General features: G+C 40.4%; 1 protein-coding gene across 1 annotated transcript in view; it reads left to right on the top strand.

Moving 5' to 3' along the window:
* The first annotated feature begins 55 nt into the window (after positions 1-55).
* ATP8A2 (ATPase phospholipid transporting 8A2) overlaps positions 56-21041 on the top strand; it is a 208662-nt gene continuing 187676 nt past the window's right edge. The window contains exons 1-5 of the mRNA XM_035900437.1: positions 56-192; positions 15015-15114; positions 16257-16355; positions 17240-17285; positions 20825-20865. Coding sequence (XP_035756330.1) covers positions 92-192; positions 15015-15114; positions 16257-16355; positions 17240-17285; positions 20825-20865 — 387 coding nt within the window. The 5' untranslated portion in view covers positions 56-91. The remainder of the gene's footprint in view (positions 193-15014; positions 15115-16256; positions 16356-17239; positions 17286-20824; positions 20866-21041) is intronic.

Below are 21041 nucleotides of genomic sequence, written 5' to 3'. Positions count from 1 at the left end.
GGGTGCAGCCCCTCACTGACCGCCTCCCCTCCGCGCTCTCCCCGCAGGACCCGTCTGTTCCCCCTCGGGCTATAAGAAGGCGGATGATGAGATGTCCGGAGCCACGTCCTCGGCGGATCTGGACGAGGCACCAGCCCGCACCATTTACTTGAACCAGCCCCAGCAGAGCAAGTTCCGCGACAACTGGGTCAGGTACGGAGCAATCCCCGCTTCTCCCCTTCCAGGCGGCAGCCTGCACACCCCGCAGCTGTGGGCAGGGAGGGCTCTGGTCCCTCTGCCTGCCCCCTGTCCCTGCCCAGGTTTCCACGCAGTAAGTTCGGCTTCTGCCGAGGCGGGGGGGGCTGCTGGCCAGAGTGGGTGCCAGGGTCTGGATAGCAGGGCTGGGGAGAGGCAGCAAGGAGGGATCCAGCAGCAGCAAGGGGTAAGCTGCTTCTGTCAACAGTAGTGAGAGCTGCATGTGAGAGATGCATGGAAAGACCTGCAGCTGTAGTAGGGCTACTGAGTTCTAGAATAACAGGACCTAATCCAGTACTCTTGGATGCAAGGGTTGACCCGTGAAAATCTATTCTGAGACTTGGATAGAATTGGTGATGTAAACTCCATGGAACATTCCGTTGAAAAGTAGCAGCATCCAGTTGTAAGAATAACTAGGCTAAGTGTAAAAAAAAAAAAAAAAAAAAACAAAAACACAAAAAAAAAAAAACAAAAAAAAAACCAAAAACAAAAAAAACAAAAAACCAAACAAACAAAAAAGCAAAAACCAACCAACAAACAAAAAAACCACAAAAACCAGCAACCAAAAAAAACCCCCCCATCTATAGAAGAAGAAGGAAGAAAAGAAAAAGTAAGTCTAACAGGAGAAGAATAACTACAGAGTTTACAAACTCTCATCCCCGTGCATACAAGGCTGTGGTCCACTTTTGTCTGTTAACTGAAGACCAAAGGGAATTTTCTTTGGCACTTGGAGCCTTTCATTGTAGGCATGTGTCTTTAAGACTCCTCTTGGTATGATTAATGCTGTTACTGCAGTTTAGAAACACAAATAATGTGCACTGAAAGATGGAGTGTAAGGATGCCTAATATAAGCAGGTTGTGGCAGCGCTTGCTGCACTTGCCCTGGGTTAGCTGGGTTAGCCAGGTAAACAGATGGCTCCTGTCATAACTAAGGACGAGTGTTATTTAGCAGGCTTCTGTTTGTTAATGCAGATGTTTGGGTTGTTGTTCAAAGAGTGGTTTATACAATGCGTGCCTTTATGAAAAGATGGGAACTTTATATCCTGCGAAACAATGATTCCCATTAGCTGGTTTATTGTGTGTATTATTAAAGGCAATTCTAAGAATATCCTCTGGAAGGATGCTGGTGTTCCGGGTAGTGCAGCAACTTGTTTATGTAGGACTTTTTCCTCAGCTTTGACTTATGTACTTGTCTAGGAAAGCCTGTGGTTTAGGAGCAGTTAAAGATGAGATACTCTCAGTGTCTTGCTTTTTCTATGTGGGCAGCAATATTGGATGTTTTCTCACTTTATTTTTATTTTTATTTTTCTGTGACTAATTACGAGCTGAGTTTGACTGTTTTCTGTGGGTAGACTATTTGTGCTTTTCCTGCTTTACAGAAGGAAAAAGCAGGGAATGGAGGGTCAGCAGAATCTGTAGTTTAAGTTTTCTTGAAGGGATTCTGTTCTGATCTGGCTTAATCTTACGAAAAAGCAGTGTGTGACTGCTACCAAGAATGTGTTTCGGATGGGCCTGTTACCAACACCTAAGCAAGGTGCGTCCAGCTTGCTGTCGGGAAGCAGTTCCCTGGTAGCTGTAGAAGTTTTTCAGTAGTTTTTTGGTTTTTGTTTTTGCAGCTTTGCTCTCCAACAAGGGCAACCTGAGTCACAAGGAGTACTGGTGTGTGAGGGGTAGGACAGAATGCAGGTAGTGTGGTGGGAAAGTAGAAGTGTTTGCATACCTGATTAGGGATCTTAGCTCCTTAGGGTCATTTAGAAATTAAGTTTGCTTTATAATAACTTGCTTCTGCTGAGTAAGAAAGCTCAGATCCCTTTGAGATTTAAAAGGGTGATGGGCTTTGGCTGTGCTCTCTCCATCCTCTGGATTAGCTTTCTTCCCTCAAGCCCAGTGGGAACAAAGGCAAAAGTGACTTGAGCTCATGGTATCTGAGGAAAGGTGCCTTGTCTGGAGTATGAGCAGTGGTTTGTTTACTTACTTGCTTATGTATATTAGAGTTTCTCTCAAGGAACTGCAGTTCTGTATAGTCCTTGGACTTTCCTACTGTATCCAGCTTCTGGACTTCAGTGCTGTTGGATTTGAAGACTTTTTGACTCCTTAGGAAGCATCGGTGTACCATGGTGCAAGGCATTATGTAAATGGGTAAGCACCTGTACATAAGGGCTTATGGAAAATTAAACTGAAGGAGATAACAAAATAGTTTGTAAATCATGTGACTTCCAAATGTATTTTTTTGGTAGTCATCAGGGATTCTCTGAACAACAGTGGGAACTTGTGGATGTTTGTAGAAAGTTTTCCAGATTAAGGGGTAGTATGGAATATCTTGTTCAAAACTAAGCAAAATACATCAAGAAATGGAGGTGCAGAGGGTGAGGGACGGTAGGTCAGTGGTATGGCTCTTTAAGATGTTCTAAGCATCTTGAGCTTTTTAACTTTTTTGGGGGAGAGTCTCTGTTAAAAGTGAATTCCTGTGTTTGTGGGAGCATAAGGAAAAAGTGGTAACAATGTTTTTTAATCTTGGAAAATTTAAGTAAAATTGATAATTCCCTAATATCACTTTTAAATAGTATATAATGCTGTTGCAGAAGCTAAGGGGGGTGAGGCACTGACACTTCCAAAAGTCTTAAAAGTGTGAGCATGAAGATGTAGAAGGAAGAACTGTTTTCTTTTTCTTTCCCTGGGCTTTGTAGTGTAAGTGAGATTATAGAATTTTTTTTATAGAATTATAGAATACCAGGTTGGAAGGGACCTCAAGGATCATCTGGCCCAACCTTTCTAGGTAAGAGCACAGTCTAGACAAGATGGCCCAGCACCCCGTCCAGCTGAGTCTTAAAAGTGTCCAATGTGGTGGGATCAACCGCTCCCCTGGGGAGATTATTCCAATGGTTGACTGTTCTCATTGTGAAAAATTTCCCTCTCATGTCCAATTGGAATCTCCCCAAGAGCAACTTGTGTCTGTTCCCCCTTGTCCTCTCCATGGGACTCCTTGTGAAAAAGGGAGTCTCCCATCTTCCTTGTGGCTACCCCTTAGGTACTGGTACGTGGCGATGAGATCCCCTCTGAGCCTTCTTTTTTCTAGGCTGAACAAGCTACATATTGTGAGAACTTGTAGAGCAGAGGCTAAAAATTTTTGTGCTCTTCAAACTGTCAGGAACTATTTCAAAACCTAGTGCTGTAAAACTTTGTGCTGTAGGCTGAATTTAGCTTTGTCCTTTACGTGTGCGTATATATGACTGTTGCCGTTCTTTATTACGCTGCCATAGAAGTCATTCCTTCTGTAGGAACATGTCTTTTCTGTCTGCTTTAGAAGCTGCTTTTATCCCCACTGTGTTCAGTCTGAAAAGCTTTGTGTATGTGTAACTCTTTGGACCCTTTAATAAAAGGTAAATGATGTTCCATTTTCAGCTGAAGCATTTTAGAAGCTTCGAAATATGTAAAAATAGCACAAATATAATTACTTTGTCCAACATGGCTGTAGTTGTGGTATTAACTATGTTTTTATGAAAGCTAACTAGTACCGGTTTCAATTTGTTCAATATACATAACTTAAATATTTACCTGTTTAATAGGAACATTTCTGTACTTTAAAATTAAGTTTACTAAGAAATTAAACACTAGGTTCTGAAAACTGCCAGCTGCTCTGTACACAGCTGTGTGCCACTTAAAGGCAGTAATTATAATCTTCTCTTGGACATTCTGCACCTGGGGATTGAAATCTACTGTCAGCCTAAATCATCCCTGGCTACAGACAGTGTGCATTAGTAGTCAGACTTCTATAGAGACCCCAGACAGCTTTTTTTTTCTTCTCTTGCTTCCAGTGTGCTGTAGGAAAGGGCTTTCTTTGTACTTAAGTACTGGGTTTTCTTTCTAATGTAGGTGTGAAACACAAAATGCTAGTGGATTATTAATGTTTCCAACCTCTCACTCTTCTGCTGTTGGCTTGATTCAGTTGTGAGCGCTCATGGTAGCTCATATGCTCGCTATGTAGCAGATCAGCACAGTGTGAAAATAACTGTTTAGCAGAAGTGCAAGCTTTGCTGGTGGCTTTGACTTGAAAAAAAAAATTTTTTTTTTTTTTGCTATGAGTTTGCCTGATTGCTTAAACCATAGCTCTTTATTATTACTGAGTTTGATTTATAATGTGATTACCTGAATGGTGGGGGAGGTGACTCAAAAGTCTTTATCTTATAGCTTGAAAACAAACTTGCATATTGCCTTGTAAAAACTGCAGGGATACAGATGAGGCGTGACGATAGTGATTTGAATGCTGTCTCGATACTTCTGAGATCATCAAACTAACAGCATGAATACTTTTTTCTAATATACCCTAAGGGGCACATGGAAGACTGGTTTATTTTGCTTGAAGTGAGAATCTTCTACAGATCTGGCTTTCATGTATGTACAATTCCTTGATGTTTCTTTATTAATACAGCAATTGACTCTACCAGAGGCTTATACTGAATATATGACAGTACTGCACTGAAACTTTCTCCCTGTGCATGCAGTAAATATCACCAGTTAAGTGGTTTGAGCCCCTTACTTACTGCGTATGTACTAATGCTGATGCAAAAGTAGTTGGAACTTCTCGTTTCTTGATCGAGGAAGTAGAAAAGTGCTGAAATAATTTGAAGTATGCTTGCGATTGTCTCCAGACTTTCTAAGTACATTGCATTTGCTGCTGTAACCATTGCTCTATGTAATATCTTGTATTCAAGACCTGGTAGTATGTCTTGGTGCAAGTCTGATTTACATCTGAATCGGGACTCCAGTTTCAGCCTGGGTATGTGGCTTGAGGGGGAGGTCAGGGGCAGAAATAGCAATAAAGGAGGACAAAATTCTACTTGTATACTTGTAACGGATCTTGAATGCAGAAGTCGTGTTGAAAAGCTTCTCACCAGGGCAGAACTTGGTGGCTTGATCTATTAGGGAGGACCCAAAAGATGTGTTCTGGTATCCAGAAAATCTTCTGTTCAGTGACTTCTCTTCCATACAGGCAAAAGTTAAATTCTGCTAGAAAAGACAATGAACAAGAAGCCTTCAATTTGCACTTTTTCACTTGTACAAGGTCTGAGAACTCAAGCAAACTGTTGAAAAATAGTTTCTCATTTGATAAGACAGAAGCACCACCACTAGCAATTTAGCACTGAAGACTGTAATAAGGCTTCTACTAGCACCCCAGGTCCTGTGTGAAACAGGCTGTTGTTTAGCTGTAGTCCCAGACTGTCCCATCGGGGTCTGCAGGATGCTTGCTGGTGACAAAGTTTTGTAGGCGCAGTGTGGATTCTTCTTTAATTTCAGCTGTATGTTGCAAATAAAAGCAAAATACACTGCTTTCTTGGCTTGTAAATAGGTACTGTAGAAGCCACTTGTGCTTTAGAGCAGTTGGTGCTTTCTGAATGTGTGTGGAGGTTCTCACTGATGCTTAGTGAGTCCCTGCTGCCGAAATAGGAGTTGCTCGTATCAATAGCCAATTAGTATTGACCCTTGTAACACAAATATCCCAAGTAGTGTTCACGGTGATCTGCGGTTGAAAATGTGAATAGTAGACTGCTATGTGCATTTATCTTCACTTACGCTGTAGACCAGCATTCTTCTTGCTCTAAAATGTACCTTTTGCTTTCTAGGTAAAACTTCCCCTGCTTGTGTTCGTTTCTATTCTTAGTTGAGTTCAGACATGGTGGCTGTTTGTACTAGTGCTTGTATTACGTTTAGAAATGTCTTCTGTTGTCATGTGAACAGATCGCTTGCCTGACTGCAGAAAAGCATTTTGGAATTCTTCAAAGAAGGGATGTATTGTTACATTCTGAATGGTACAAGTTTAATCACGTATTAAATTAATCCTCTGGTAACTCTTTTTAGTTCTAGGTAGATACTGTTCTTAACTGAAAAGAAACTCCGTGTTACATACTTCTCATAAATCAGCAAATACTTAATTTTCCTGCAGTGCAGCTGTTACTGGTACTGTAATCTATCACCATGAAAAAGGCTTGGGTACAGCTATAGAAGGATTTTTTTTAGCCATTAAAACTCACTAAAAGTAGCTGGATACTGTATGCCTGGTGTTGATCACGTGTTTCTAGATTATGCCAATGTATGTGAAGTTGCTGTGTCTTTGGTCTTAGTGGGCTATTCCTAGGGCCGGAGCCCCTGGCAGTGAAACTGTTGAATTTTGCCTAGATGAAATGTCTGGATGGAAAAAAACCCAAACAAACTCCTGGATATAAGAGAGTAAGTTCTAGTGCCCTTCTGCTTGCTCAGCTCTCTGGCATCCTGAAATTGGGTGGGGTGGGATTTTTTTTTTCCATAATGATGGATTTCGTATATCAGCAGTAGCAACACAGCAGGGGAGTTAAACTGGATCTTTCCTCTCTTTATCTAAAGTCACTATATAAGTGACTTTCAGACACTGGAGCCAAAGCTTAAATGCAGTCTGACTTCATGCGAGCAAAGCTGCTTTCCCACATTTTTGCAGAATAAATATTGGCCCATATTCAGCAGTGTGTATTCCCATGTGACTCTGCATTTCTACTTACTCTTCCACTGTTGGTGATCTCTGTCCAGAGAAGTATGTGAACAGGAAGAGACTAAACATTTTTAGTGATTCTTTGTGTAGTTTGAGTGAGGGTGGAGTCAAAGCAGGTGTCTTTCAGGACTTGGAGGTGGCATGTATGATAAATCACACTTTAGAAAGTCCCTTGCTGTCCACTGTTTTGTGTCTAACCTTCTGCTTAGTGCTACAGACCTCACTGTCCATCTGCTGGTGGTCTGTAGAAAAGGGTAGAAGGGTAAGGAAGTCTCTTTAGGTTGACCTAAGTAGAGCTCAAGAACTGTAATAACTGCTTTCCATATCGTTTCTGTGGACTGTAAAGATATTTGTTCCGTTTTGAGAGAAATGGAAGTATTCACTTCTACCACCCCCCTGCTTGTCACTAGAACAATAGCTGCTTAAGTTGTGGTGACACTTGGAATTAAATAATGGCTTTAAATCTGAAGTTAGCAATCTAGCTTTTAGACAGCTAGCTAACTTAATGTGACTTGTTTTGATATTTTTTTAGTCATTTTCGAATCAATGTTGTGTGTTTACTGTGAAGCTTATTTTGGGTTTGCACAGTACCTAAATGTGGTACTAAATTTCCTTTATTAGACAGTAGTCTCTCTAGGCTAATTGTTCCAGTCAGCTCTGTTTTACTGAGTTGTACTTGCCAGCAGGTCCACTGAAAAGTGAGGGTGTATTTCTATAGTGATGACCTGACAATATCAGAGCACACTGAAACAATATCACGCCTACAGAGCTTTTAGTGCTGTTTCTAAACAGTCTTTGTCTAATGTATTTGTTACTGAAAAATAGCCAGGAGTCTATTTTTCTTTCTGTAGGGATTGCATGAATAGAGAACAAATGGAAAGGCCTTTTCTGTTTGCATGCTTTAGGAAGATCCTCCAGGGTACAGGGTTTGGAAGCAAAAATGCTATCACTTCTATTAAATGTGACCCATGAGGTCTTGTTTTTAGGTTAAACTGAGCGTAAGCAGTTGCGCTAATGCCTACTCTGTGTGAAGACTGCCATGAGCACTACTGTAGGAGACCTTTGTAGTGGAAGTAATACTTGCTTTGGCAACATCAATTACATTAGTTTCTGTAGTCTTTCACTGCCCTACCTATGGCAGAAGTCCTGCTGATACTGGGGCAATTTGGCATGAGATACTACTGTAGGCTAGAAATTCTGAAAAATCCTTATGTAGTTAGGAGTTGATCTTACTAAACTAAAGTAACAAGACTCATGCTTCAGTGGACAGCAGTTCATAATGCATTTTCATGTACTTTTGTCTTAATGATGGTCCATACAAAGGCAACAACCAAAATTAAAGACTTGAAGATGAGCTTCTTGCTAGTGCAGGTAGCTCAGCCAACCTGGGTCTGTCAGCCTGAACATTGCTGTCCCAAAATGAAACTTGTGCATTAGGGTAGATCCTGTTGCTTCTGCTGGCAAGTAGTGTTAATCAGTGAATATGGCACTTGTCACCCTGCCTTTTTATTAGGCTTTGCTGTAGGAGACAACACTAATGATGTGCATTACTATAAAATAATGATGTAAGAATGTATTTGAGATGTCTGTGCTATTTTAGATTTCCCCTTGTGTAAAACACTCTTAAACTTCAGTGGCTGATTGTCTAGCTGACAGCTTTTTTTTCTTTCAACTTGAAATAAACTGTTCTTCAGAAGAGCTTCAGTGTCTTACTACAGCAGACCCAAACCATTCTGGCCCACAAAAAACAAGTTCTGGTGGAACTTGACTTGCAGGGGAGTTCGTGGGTTGGCTTGCTATGTCCTGACCCTTGTAACACTTAGGAAAAAAATCTTTTTTTTTTTTTTTTCCTCCCTGAATCATATGATTTGAGAAAAGAGGGCTCGGATACTAAGATGTGATCAATTCCTCCTGTTATAAGGGAGGGGAAGAACAAGTCTTCCAAACATGCAGTGATACCTTTAGTTGCTTCTGGTGGGAGCCCATTCTGTATGGGAAGGAATCCTTGCACTAACAGAAATGAGGGGAAGTGAGGTCCTTGAGATTAAAACTGTCCTGCTAGTAAGTTTTTACTCGTTACTGGGCACTGCAATTTGAAGCTGCTGTAAGTGTCTTTTGTATGCTGCCAAAGTTCATATGGATTAATATATCTGAATACTCTCAATCAGTTTCAATGTCTGTGTGGATAATCTAGGACAACAGATTTATCCCTCTCTTACAGTATTGCAACAACTTTGATAGAATCATAAAATACCAGGTTGGAAGGACCTCAGGAATCATCTGGTCCAACCTTTCTTGGCAAAAGTGTGGTCTAGACAGGATGGCCCAGCACCCTGTCCAGCCAAATTTTAAGGGCACAATGTTGTGTAATCCACTGCTTCTGTGGGGAGATGATTCCAATGGCTGATTGTTCTCATTGTGAAAAATTTTCCTCTTGTGGCCAGTCGGAATCTCCCCAAGAGTAACTTGTACTCATTACCCCTTGTCTTTTCCATGTGACTCCTTGTAAAAAGGGAGTCTCCGTCTTCTTTGTAGCTACACTTGAAATACTGGAACATGGTGATAAGGTCTCCCCTAAGCCTTTTCTCCTTCGAGCCTTTCCTCATATGGCAGATAACCCATCCTTTGATCATCTTTGTGGCCCTTCTCTGGACCCTCTCCAGCTGGTCCACGTCTTTCTTGCATAGCAGGGACCAAAATTGAACACAGTATTCCACGTGTGGCCTGACAAGCACTGAGCAGCATGGGATAATGACTTCTTTATCTCTGCTGGTGATGCCCTTGTTGATGCAACCCAGCATCCTGTTGGCTTTCTCTGCTGCAGCAGTACACTGCTTACTCATATTGAGCTTTTTGTCCACCAGGACCCCAGGTCCCTTTCCACAGAGCTGCTCCCCAGCCAGGTGGATCCCAGCCTGTGCTGCATTTTTGTTAGAAAAATCTTTCAGGGCTTGATGTGTCAGCAGCTAGGCAGAAGAATGTCCTCTAAGCAAAGTTATGACCTGTTTCATTTTTTGACAATACATGAATTTGTATGTACAAAATGTTATTGTAACTATAGAGAGGCTGTAAGGGAGCGCAGGAAAAGATGGAAACAAAATGGGCATTTGGGCTATGGATAATGGTTGCTACAGGGCTGGGTGACAAGTAGTCTAGTGTGATGGCTCTTGATTCTTTATCTTGCTCTGGTCAGGCATTTCAGCTTTAAGCAATAATATAAGATGCAAGTTGTGCACTTTTTACAGTGCAAGAGCAAGTTTAGCTCCTTCTGCACTCCTCTATTCTGACCTGAGTTCAGAGGCAATCTCAAACGGTGGATTATTTAAGCATCACATGCCCTTTTCTTGGCTGATGTAAGTGTACAGGCCATATAGAGTAGTGAAACCCTTATTGGCTAGTCTTCCTCTGCAGGAACTGTAGGCTCAAGGGTTCATCTGACAGAGTAGAGCTCTTCAATTAGATTAGGGGCTGCTCTGGTTCAGACAGAAACAGCTGCCTGCTAGAATAAACCAACACTGGTTGTTTAGGACCTAGCTTCCAGTTAACCAACAGTCATTGCATAGGTGTGTAAGTCATTGCTCCTTAAAGCCTTCAGAATATGTTCTTTGGGGAATTTGTAAACATTTGATTTTTGTGTCTCTCCAGTGGGTTTCATGACCAAAATAAACTATCTTCCATATGTTGCGAGGACAGGTATATGATCTTTTGCTGTCATAAGAATGCAACTACTAAAAAGCTTGTTCATGACATCTGGATTTGTAACAACCCAGCCAGTATTCTGCGTGGCAGTGTTGTTTGTTGGTGAGATGGTCTTATGAATGAGCTTTCTCTGTATCCAGTGTAATAATTGCCTGTTGGTTCTTGTGTTAATGTAGTTAAATATCACTTACAATATGTAAAGCTTTCTGCTGAGCCTCCTGCAGCAGGTGACTGTCTTGGAGGTAGCTTGTGCTTGTATTGCTTCTGTACTTGAGAGCTACTGCAGAACCTCTGAAGCCAATGTCAATCTTGCCATTAAAAGAAGTGTAACATGCCTGCAGGACCTGAGCATACGCACACAGTTACGCTGAAGACAGTATTTGAGCCCTTATTTCAAGCAGGACATCTGACCTTCTGTACATGTTAATGGAAAGAAAGCATGCTTGGTGAGAGAAGAGTTGAGATCCTTAATGTTCACTTCAATTACACAGCCCCTCTGCTGTGGTTCAGATGTCTGTGTCTGGCTTGCTTAGTAATTATTCCTGCAAATTGGTGTGCGTTACAAGCACTAACACCAAGCAGCTCTCATTCTTCAGCTCTCAGAGTTGAGAGTATTTCAAGTATGTGAACAGAGGAATGGATAGCTTTGGGATAGTGGCCTAGGAAAGGACAGTTTTGTTGCACTTATCAGCCTGGAAATGAAACTACATGTATTTCAAGGATGTCCTGTTTTCTTTATCGTGGTTAGTCTGAAGGTGAAGTTCATCTGAGTTGTCAATCTAAATTGTCAAGGGAGGTGTGGAAGTGCTTAAATAGCTGACAAGGAAAATGCAGAGCTGTATTCAGCTGAACACTGCCGGCATGCATACAGTTCTCGAGGACGTAACTCTTCTGCTTCTATTACTGGCAGCCTTTTCTGCTTCACGGTGATTCAATAGAGTAAAACTTGATTAAAAGTTTTGGGGAAACAGGGAAGATGGCAACTATGGTAGTTGTGCAAAAATTCCATGTTAACAAATGGGGGAACTATACTGGAAAACTATTATTGAGTTTCTCAGCTTACTGTGCTACATTTCATGTGAGTATTATCAAAATAACTGATTCTTGTTGCTCTCTAATAGTGCAGTAATGAGTTTAAAGTATGTGAAGGACACTAACCTTTTTCAAATTGTAGTGGTTGCATTCCAAAAAATCTCTGCACTGCCGTAGAAACAGCAGGGCCAGGCTCTTCCAGCTGTACTGATGTGTATCCGAACTTGTTTATTTAACAGTATTTCTGGTAGTGTTCCTCCTGACTTGCAGAGTGGTGCAACTTGAAACATGACTTACATGAATTAAGTTGCAGATACAGAGGAAACAGATCTCTTCTAATGTTTACACACCTGCTTAAACAATAAACTTGTATAGTTAAGCAAGGTTTGCATAGCGAACTGCTGTTGTGTTGGGAAAAGCCAGTTTGTTTGGTTTCCTGCATGTGCTCCCCTCTGCTCCCTGCCGCAACCCGTTCTGTGGGCTGCAGACCCAGTGCTCTTGGAGTTGGGTACCAGGCACTTTGAAGATAAGATGCCTCTGATTTGAGCTGGTCAGAGCAGATACTCATCTGCAGTGACCAAAATAGTGCTGTGAGTGAGCTGCCTGAATTTTCTACCTGTTCACCTGCAGATTTTAACTTCTTTCTGAGCTTTGATTATCCTGAAGTCATCTTCAATGCATCTATCTGTTGGGAGGAAGCATTTAAATTTGTAACTATTGTATTTGTCCTTTAGAGGGCTGTTCTTCAGAGCCAAAAAAACCAAATACTCCTGCCCAGATTAGAGTATTAGTTAGCTTTTCATAAGAAGCTTTAATTTTGAATAATAACATGCACCTTTTTTTTATGCATACACATGGTTGCTGTTCTGTGTTTGCATGGTAACAGCTGAATGTACCCCTTTCTAATTAGAACTGCACCTATTTTCTGTCATGTTACTGAAGCAAAGGATGGGAGTGACTTAATATGAATAAAGCTCATTCAGAAGAGCCTTATTATGTTGGCATTAACATGATCATTAGAGTAAGAATATTGTTTGCACTAGTTAACTGTAGAGTCGGTAAATGGCAGTATGTTGTTTAATAGGTGTTTTGGCTTAATTGCCATCAGACCAATTCTTGCTCTAATATAGTCCTAGCAATGTGATGTCCAGGGAAATACTATTTTTGTATAAAAATCTCTCAACTCTGATTTCTAATTAGTACTGCTTGGGAAATTCACTTGTACGATAGGTCTAAACTATTAACTTGATTAACCCATCTTTTTAAAGTCACAAGGTACTTCTGAGACATATGTTTAATTACATTCTGTATTATAGGAAGGTTATTACATGTGGGACCAAGTGAATGTGGCTTAAAACAAAAAAATACTTACAGTTGGAAGAAACTAATAGCATTTCAAGGAAATAATTTTGTTTATACCATAAGAGTACTATATTACATGATAAACCCAGATGTATGTTTTAACTCAGTTGGCTTGGCATAATCTATGTTAAAGCATGACCATCTGCAACTCCTGTGAAATATCACATTGAGTATTTTAATACAGGATTCTGCTGAGCAGTAGTAGCAATAGGAAGTCTCTGGGCTGTAGTGCTAGAAATGCTGTCACGTTGCCTTTTTTAGAGATCCTGTTGAACTGATTTGCAACAAACCTAGTGTAGGGGTTTGTAATTGCTTGAATAGGAAGCCAGGTGAAATTGAAATGTAACTACCACAGTCTAATAAGATGGGATCTTAAGTGCTTTTTAATTGATTATTTTGTTTCACTTGCCCCACTGATTCTACTCTAGTGTCCAAAATAGAGCTTTGCTTAACAAATAATACCATATTGTCCTTTGTTACTGTTTGATTCTGGAAGATGCAGCAGTATATCGTTAAATGGGGATGGGGAAGAAAAGGGGGAGAAGAAAATGGTTAAAGCAAATAAATGGTCTTGGAGAAAGCCATTCTCTAACCTTGTATGTACAAAAATAAGTAGAAGAGAACCCCACTGAACTTAATCGCTTGTGGGTCAAGGTTGTAATAAAAAATTTTATCCATAGCAGTCGGTTGTGAAAGGCAAATCATTGTAGATAAAGCATTTGATTATCATAGCCCTTTGTGATTTGTGAACAGTAATGCTATGGATTTCATTTGATCTGGAAGTCTTATTGGTGGGAGAGAATGAGAAAAGCAGTTCACACAGAAGACCAGCCTTAATGGAAAAGTGTTCTTGACACTTCTAGGAAACATAAGTAAAACAGCATCTTGTCTGTGTTTGAGGAGTTGTGTTGTTAGAGCTTCAGGAAGCAATTTTCTTCTTTCTTGAAAGGAGTATCTTGGGGCTCTTAGTTCCTTGGAAATAAAAGCCTTCTTTAAAAAAACCAAGCAAACAAAACCCAAACGAAATGATACTCCGAAACACAAACAAAAACTCCTGTCACAGGTTGTCTAGCTCTTGCAGAGCTTGCATTTGGTGTCTGGGGAAAGACACCTGAGCTACAGTTGCAAGCACTTGGCTCTTAAAGCTCCAAATCATGCTGATGCCCAGTAGGTAATGGTGGGGGCAGGTGCTGTGCAAATTCAGTGGAGAAAAGTAAGGCAGAGTTGCTCTTACTCAAAAAATATTTTTTTGCCTTGTGTAATGCAACACTACATGCTACTAGATAAATGCACTCTCAATACAGCTCAGTGCAAGAAAATTTATGCTGTAGAACCTGTCTCAGGAAGGTACGTAGATGACTGGGTTGTAACTAATGTGTTCAGAGAGCAAGGACTTGCACCTAAAAGTCTTAATCTCTCTTAGGTTGCTTGGGGTAACTTGACAGGATGGGGGTGGCTTATAGAACTCAATTAAAAATTGAATGGTTAAACCTTCTTGTCATCTTGGATGCTTTTTTCCTTAAGTTGTACTCATGCCTGTCATGGGTTTGATGTGAGGAAGACAAGAAACTGCACAGATTGTTGAGATTAGTTAGTGCAGTATACTTTTGGTTTAAGGCAGAAGAAATAGTAATATAACTACTCGGGGAAAATAGCCAGGAAAGATTAATCTGAAAAAGTGTGTATTGTTCTAGTGGATTATTCATAACAGTATAGAGTGGTTCTAAACTGGGAAATGAGGCATTTTAGAAGTAGTACTGCAGAATTTCTAACTTCTCCTATGTTCAACTCTGCCTCCCCTCAGCACTTACCCCTTATCAAAACATGGGTTTAAGCACTTGATGAAGTGCTTGGAACTGTGGTAGAAGGTTGCCTGTTCATCGTGATGAAGTTTGGATGGACAGTAAATTACTTGGTGGTTTATCCAATAATAAAGGTACCAGTGATTCAAGTGGGACTGTCAGCCTTCTGGGTCTGTGTGATAACCTCTTTTGTTCTGTACAAAACTGCTCTTCCTCCTAACATAGGCTATTTACTTCATGTTCTATGTTTGTCTTTACTGTATGACCTTTCTAACATTGGCTTTTGGAAGCCTACTTTAAACTTTTTGGTCCTAATTCCTGCATGACTTTACAATGACTTACTAAAATAACTTTCTAACCTGCAGCACAGCCAAGTACAGCGTGGTGACATTTCTACCTCGATTCCTGTATGAGCAGATAAGAAAAGCTGCAAATGCATTCTTCCTCTTCATTGCCTTACTGCAGGTATTGCTTTATTGGTTTGCCTTGATTATGAAATGAAATTGTAATGCATTAAAAGTTGTTTCAGTTGTTATGCTTAACGCTAAAGAAATTATTAGACAATTGAATAGCAATATTAATGAGGTGTGTACTTTATAATTGAAATTAGAAGGCAACTTAGAGACTTTTACCAATGTAGTTCATAAAATTAAGCTACTTTTTCTAACAAGTGAGAACAAGTAGTAGTATTGTAAAACATGGAGCTATTGACCATACGGAGAAAAACACTGGTGGATTCTTGCAGAACTGCTGACTGTTTAGATAGTCCAGTTTATCAGTGCTTCCAGTTGAATTACATCAGTTGAATGCTTTTCTTGGGAAGAGGAGAAATAGAGTAGAAAGCAAGTATAACAACCTAATCTTCTAACTTTATGGAATCACAAAATTGTTTATGTTGGAAAAGACCTTTAAGATCATCAAGTCGAACCATTAACCTAGCACTACCAAGTCTACCACTAAACCATGTCCCTAAGCACCTTGTTCAGCCATCTTTTAATACCCCCAGGGATGGGGACTCAGCCACTTCCAATGCTTGACAGCCTTTTAGGTGAAGAAATTATTCCCAATATCCAATCTAAACCTCCCCTGGTGCACCTTGAGGCCATTTCCTCTTGTCCTATTGCTTGTTACTTGGGAGAAGAGACCAACACCCACCTCACTACAACCTGTTGTCACACAGTTGTAGAGGGTGATAAGGTCTCCCCTCAGCCTCCTTTTCTCAATTTTCTCCAGACTAAACTACCCCAGTTCCCACAGCCGCCACTCATCAGACTTGTCCTCCAGACCCCTCACCAGCTTCATTGCCCTTCTCTGGACATGCTCCAGTGCCTCAATGTCTTTCTTGTAGTGAGGGGCCCAAAACTGAACATGGTATTTGAGGCATGGCCTCACCAGTACAGAGTACAGGGGGACAATCATGGTAGTAGTTTCTTCAAATCTGCAGAGAACTTAAGCTACTTTGCCCACTGAAACTGGATGTCAGTCAGGCACAAATTGGAAAGTTCTGTGTTCTTTCTTCTGAGAGTTTTGCATGAAGTTCTAAATTTGCTAGAAACTAATTTTAAATACAGATATAAAACAGGTATCTCTTCTCCCTCTATCCACAGCAAATTCCAGATGTCTCTCCAACAGGAAGATATACCACCTTGGTGCCATTGCTATTTATTTTAACAGTTGCTGGCATCAAAGAAATCATAGAAGACTATGTGAGTATAATTATGGGGAAGTCTGTGTTAAAGACAGTGTTTCAAAAAAGCCGCAAAATGCCACAAAGCTATGCAACTGAAGTTTATAGAGGCTTTCTTTAACAGCAGTGAAATATCCTTTTGACTTTCAAAGCTCTGAACTTGACTAGAATTTCTATAGCACACTGAGAATAAACTAAGCATTTTTATTATAGATGGTGAACAAGGAAACAGTAGAAGTCAGGACACTTGTTTCTACCTCTTCAAAGTTTATTTGTTTATTCATGCTTTTATTAGAAAGGCTTGGCTAGAAAGGCACTGTAGAGTTCTGATAGATATGTGGCTTTTTTATTTGGGCTTGAAAATGGGTGGGGGGGAAAGCAACTTTAGCACAGAGCAAACTGTTTTGAGGAAAATCTGCACTACTGTACTTGGATACTGCTTAATTATGAAGAATTCTTTTGGCTTTGCAAAGTTCTGATGAATAGAATAATTTAGAAATCAGTCTAAACAAACAGCATATAGAATATATAGTACAGCTGTCATCTAAATATACTGTTTCTTATTGTTCCTCTTGTTTTTCTTCCAAAAAATGATTTTGGAAACTTAGGGGTTTTGCTGTTGGTCCAGGCTTGAGCCTGTCTTCCAATGCAAGGACTCTGACTTTAAAGTTAAATTATATATTTTTCACAGACCATTTGGATTTAGATGATCTGTGTGGCTTTAAAAAATAATAAAAAAACCCCAAAAAACAAACCGCAAAACAAAAAAAACCCCCACAAACCAAAAAAAAACCATAACGGCAAAAATGACCTAAGGTATCATCTTGCAGTTTGTCATGTTTCTAGCTCTAATGGTTTTGGAATCTGTAATGAGGTGTAATGAAATGTTTTGTTTCCTTGCAGAAAAGGCATAAGGCAGACAGTGCAGTGAATAAAAAGAAAACAATAGGTAAGACTTAACCAGTGTTTAAGTTAAATGCTTAAAGTGCAAATAGTGAATACCAGAGCACTGATTTTTGAACAATTCTATTGCTTAAACAGTCATGATGGTGGAGAATGCATATCTTTTTGGACTAGGTAATTATTGGTATGTTAAATTTTACTGTGTAGATGTTTCAGACTGATGCTTATAGTGGAAGACTTGGGGGCGAGGCATGGGGGGATTATTGGACAACCTTGAAATTACGTGAACTTAAAAATTCCAAAGTTATACAGTTATCAGCTCCTCCAAGAAAAACAAACAATTTTCTCCCCTGCCAAACTCTATCCTGATTATAAGACCTTTAAGATCATCAAGTCTAACCATACCTATCCACCACTTAACCATGTCTCTAAGCACCTTGTCTACCTGTCTTTTGAATACCTCCAGGGATGGGGACTCCACCACTTCCCTGGGCAGCCCCTTCCAGTGCCTGACAACCCTTTCAGTGAAGAAATTGTTCCTGATATCTAATCTAAACCTCCCCTGGTGCACCTTGAGGCCATTTCCTCTTGTCCTGTCACTTCTTACTTGGGAGAAGAGACCACCATCCACCTCGCTACAGCCTCCTGTCAGGCAGTTGTAGAGGGCAATAAGGTCTCCCCTCAGCCTCCTCTTCTCCAGGCTAAACAACCCCAGTTCCCTCAGCTGCTCCTCATCAGACTTGTCCTCCAGACCCCTCACCAGCTTCATTGCCCTTCTCTGGACATGTTCCAGCACCTCAGTGTCCTTCTTGTAGTGAGGGGCCCAAAACCAAACACAGTACTTGAGGTGTGGCCTCACCAGTGCTGAGTACAGGGTCACGATCATTTCCCTGGTCCTGCTGGCCACACTATTCCTGATAGAAGCCAGGATGCTGTTGGCCTTCTTGGCTACCTGGGCACACTGCTAGCTCCTGCTGCTTCAATCCTTGAAACATTAAAAGTTGCTGTCAAAGGAATTCCAAGTCATTTTTGTAAATGTTGCTGCCCTTAAAATATAGGAAGAGCTCTGGTGATCTTGTGGATTTGCTTTCCTGAAGTTTCACTGAAAGAATTTAACACTGATATCCTCTGAATGCCTACATGTATCCCTAATGTATTGATGCTACTTGGCACTTAATACCTGAAGACATAGTTTTTGTGTTCTTCATCTTCCCTAACTGAAAACACAAAACATGAAGCTTATAGATGGCTCCCCCATGGTCAGTCTGTGCTGCAGTCACGGGATCTCCCTGTCCCTGTGTTTGCCAGCTCTCTTGCTACTCCAGCATGGAGATCTGCAGGTGCAACAAGAGGACACAGGGATTTGACCTCTTGAGTAGAGCCCCTTCCTCTTAAACACATCTAGCTTAAGTGTCAAGAAGCTGGAGAAACACTTAAAGGAACGTGGGCAACTGAACAACCTGCTAGCTCCATACTTCAGTTAACAGGCAAAGTGTTTGTAGGGCTATTTTCAGTGAGTTGTTTTTTCCTTCGTGCTTGAGAAGTTAGGTTGATCATTGAGATTGTATACGACGAAAACCAAAAAGCATTGCTTTACCAGTTCAAGGTATTTCTCGACAAGAGTCTGGGAAGATGTTTCAAGTGCAAGAAAACTATTTATTGGAGTGAGAGGAGAAATCAGCAATTAACTGGCTGTAGCAAAATGGGCCTTATTATAGGTAGTACGAGGGACTGCTTTTCAGAGGTCACATAGGCAGTTCAATTCATTTGTAGTTAGAGAACGTGCTAAAAAACACTTAATGGGAAGTTTATCACAGTAATTGTGGAGAGACAACCTTAAAGAACACAAGGTTGGAATTTACCCTTGAAAAATTATTTTGGTTCAAGTTTTATTTTTCACATTTGAATACTCTAAATACAGTTTTCAAAATAATACTTAAAACCGTATCCTAATTTCTTAAGAGGAAAGCTAAAGAGACTCATTCTTGAGACTTGTGTTATGAGAATGAAAAGATAATTTATGCTCAAGGTGGGATTAAGATAAATTAAATTCAGGTTGTGTGTGCCTTGGGGTTCCTCTTACAGCTGAGCGAGGTCTTGTCAATGGAATCAGTGCAGAGAGCAGTTCAACTTGCTCAAAAGTAGACATCTACCAGCTGCTTAGCTATGTTCTGAACTACACTGACTTCAGTGTCAGTGCTTGCTTCAGTAACATTCATGTACGCTTTGCAGTTATCTTCATGTTTCTTTTTAGAGCAGTAGTGTATCTTCAAAGCACATTTCATGTATAGAATTTCCCATTGAAAAGATTGGTTTGCTTTGCAGAGTGGCTTTGGTATGTAGCAATTAAATTCCATTTGGAGGAAACTAATTGGAAAGTTCTGCTCCAGGTGAGCACTGTACATCTCCATTAGGAGCTGGAGCATGTTAGGCTTTGAGCAAGTGTTTCATGTCTTGGAAGGCTTCATGTGGTGCATGTGGAGATGGCATTGAATCTAGGGACCACACTAAATATAATCCTAAGTGAAGCCCCTGAGCAGCATATTTCATAGATGTAGAGAGCTCAGTAATAACTCTTCTGATGTATTGATCCTTTCAATGTCAAATTATAGAATAAGCCATGAGCATTTAATATTCTATGGGATGCACTTGAATAGTAGAGAAGCACAGGGCTAGCAAACTTTTGCGCAAGACTGATGGGAAATACTTGCTCTTCAGGAGCAGCACTTTAAATGGTTTACTTGCCTACGTGTGAGTGACAACATTAAGTCCTACATCTAGAGCATCGATACACTATTTTTAGTCCTAGAAAGTCCTAGAAGGTTCGTATTGAAACTGGTTTTTGAGTAGGAGCAGTCTTTTTAGGTACTTGTTCTTTGTTACTTTAACCAAATACCTTTTGATAATAATTCTTCAGTTTTATCCTCCTATAAATATTCTAGAAAGATTGTCTTTACTGTCCTTTGGATTACTCCTATGGAACTGGATTAAGCAGAGCAGAGGTGCAAAGCTGCAGCCCTGAAAATTCTGAGCTGTTTTATGTCTAATGGAAGCTTTCTCTTGAGATTGTACGGTTATGAGTTAAAAAAAAAATGGTTGCTTCAGTAACTTCCTTGACTAATAAATTTTATTAGTTAGATTTGTTTCAGTAAGCATGAAGGCTAAATTGTTTTTTTCAGTAAATTGTCTACAAGACTGGATTCATGGCACTTAAAGCTACGAAATACCTTCATTGTGTGTGAACTGTTTGCTGAAATGTCTCCAGAATTTCTGGTGGAACAGAGAGCTGTTTAAAGCAAACTACAGGAGATGCTAAGTGTTGCAGTTCCTTTCTGAAGGGTTTGAGCAGGTGATAAAAATTATATAAAATAAATACTAAGCACAGATTCTTACTTTCTTGGGTGCATGTGCCTACAGCTGTGGATGGCAGTGTGGTCCCAGGTTCTGAAAAGTACTCTTCTGATATGTGGGTGTGTGTGTTAGTTCCTATTCTGGTTAATGCTAACTGCTGCTGATACAGTTGTTTTAAAATTTGTCCAAACTTTGGGTATTTATTCTAATCTAACTTTAAACTTCCTTTTCCAGTTCTAAGAAATGGGATGTGGCAGAACATTATGTGGAAAGAGGTAAATAAAATTGAGGATGGGGGGGAATGGGAAAAGGTGTTCGGGAACTACTTTTGTTGGAATAAATTCAGGGGCCTACTGTTAATGGACACTGTGAGGATTCCCTGTGACTTGGGGTGGGAGGGATCCTTTCTGTTGCAATAGTGAAAATTGCCCTGAGCAAGGAACCTGAGTAC

This window comes from Egretta garzetta, unplaced genomic scaffold (genome assembly GCF_000687185.1).
Source record: "Egretta garzetta isolate BGI_Z169 unplaced genomic scaffold, ASM68718v1 scaffold98, whole genome shotgun sequence".
NCBI lineage: Eukaryota > Metazoa > Chordata > Aves > Pelecaniformes > Ardeidae > Egretta > Egretta garzetta.
This window is presented reverse-complemented; position numbering and strand designations above follow the sequence as displayed.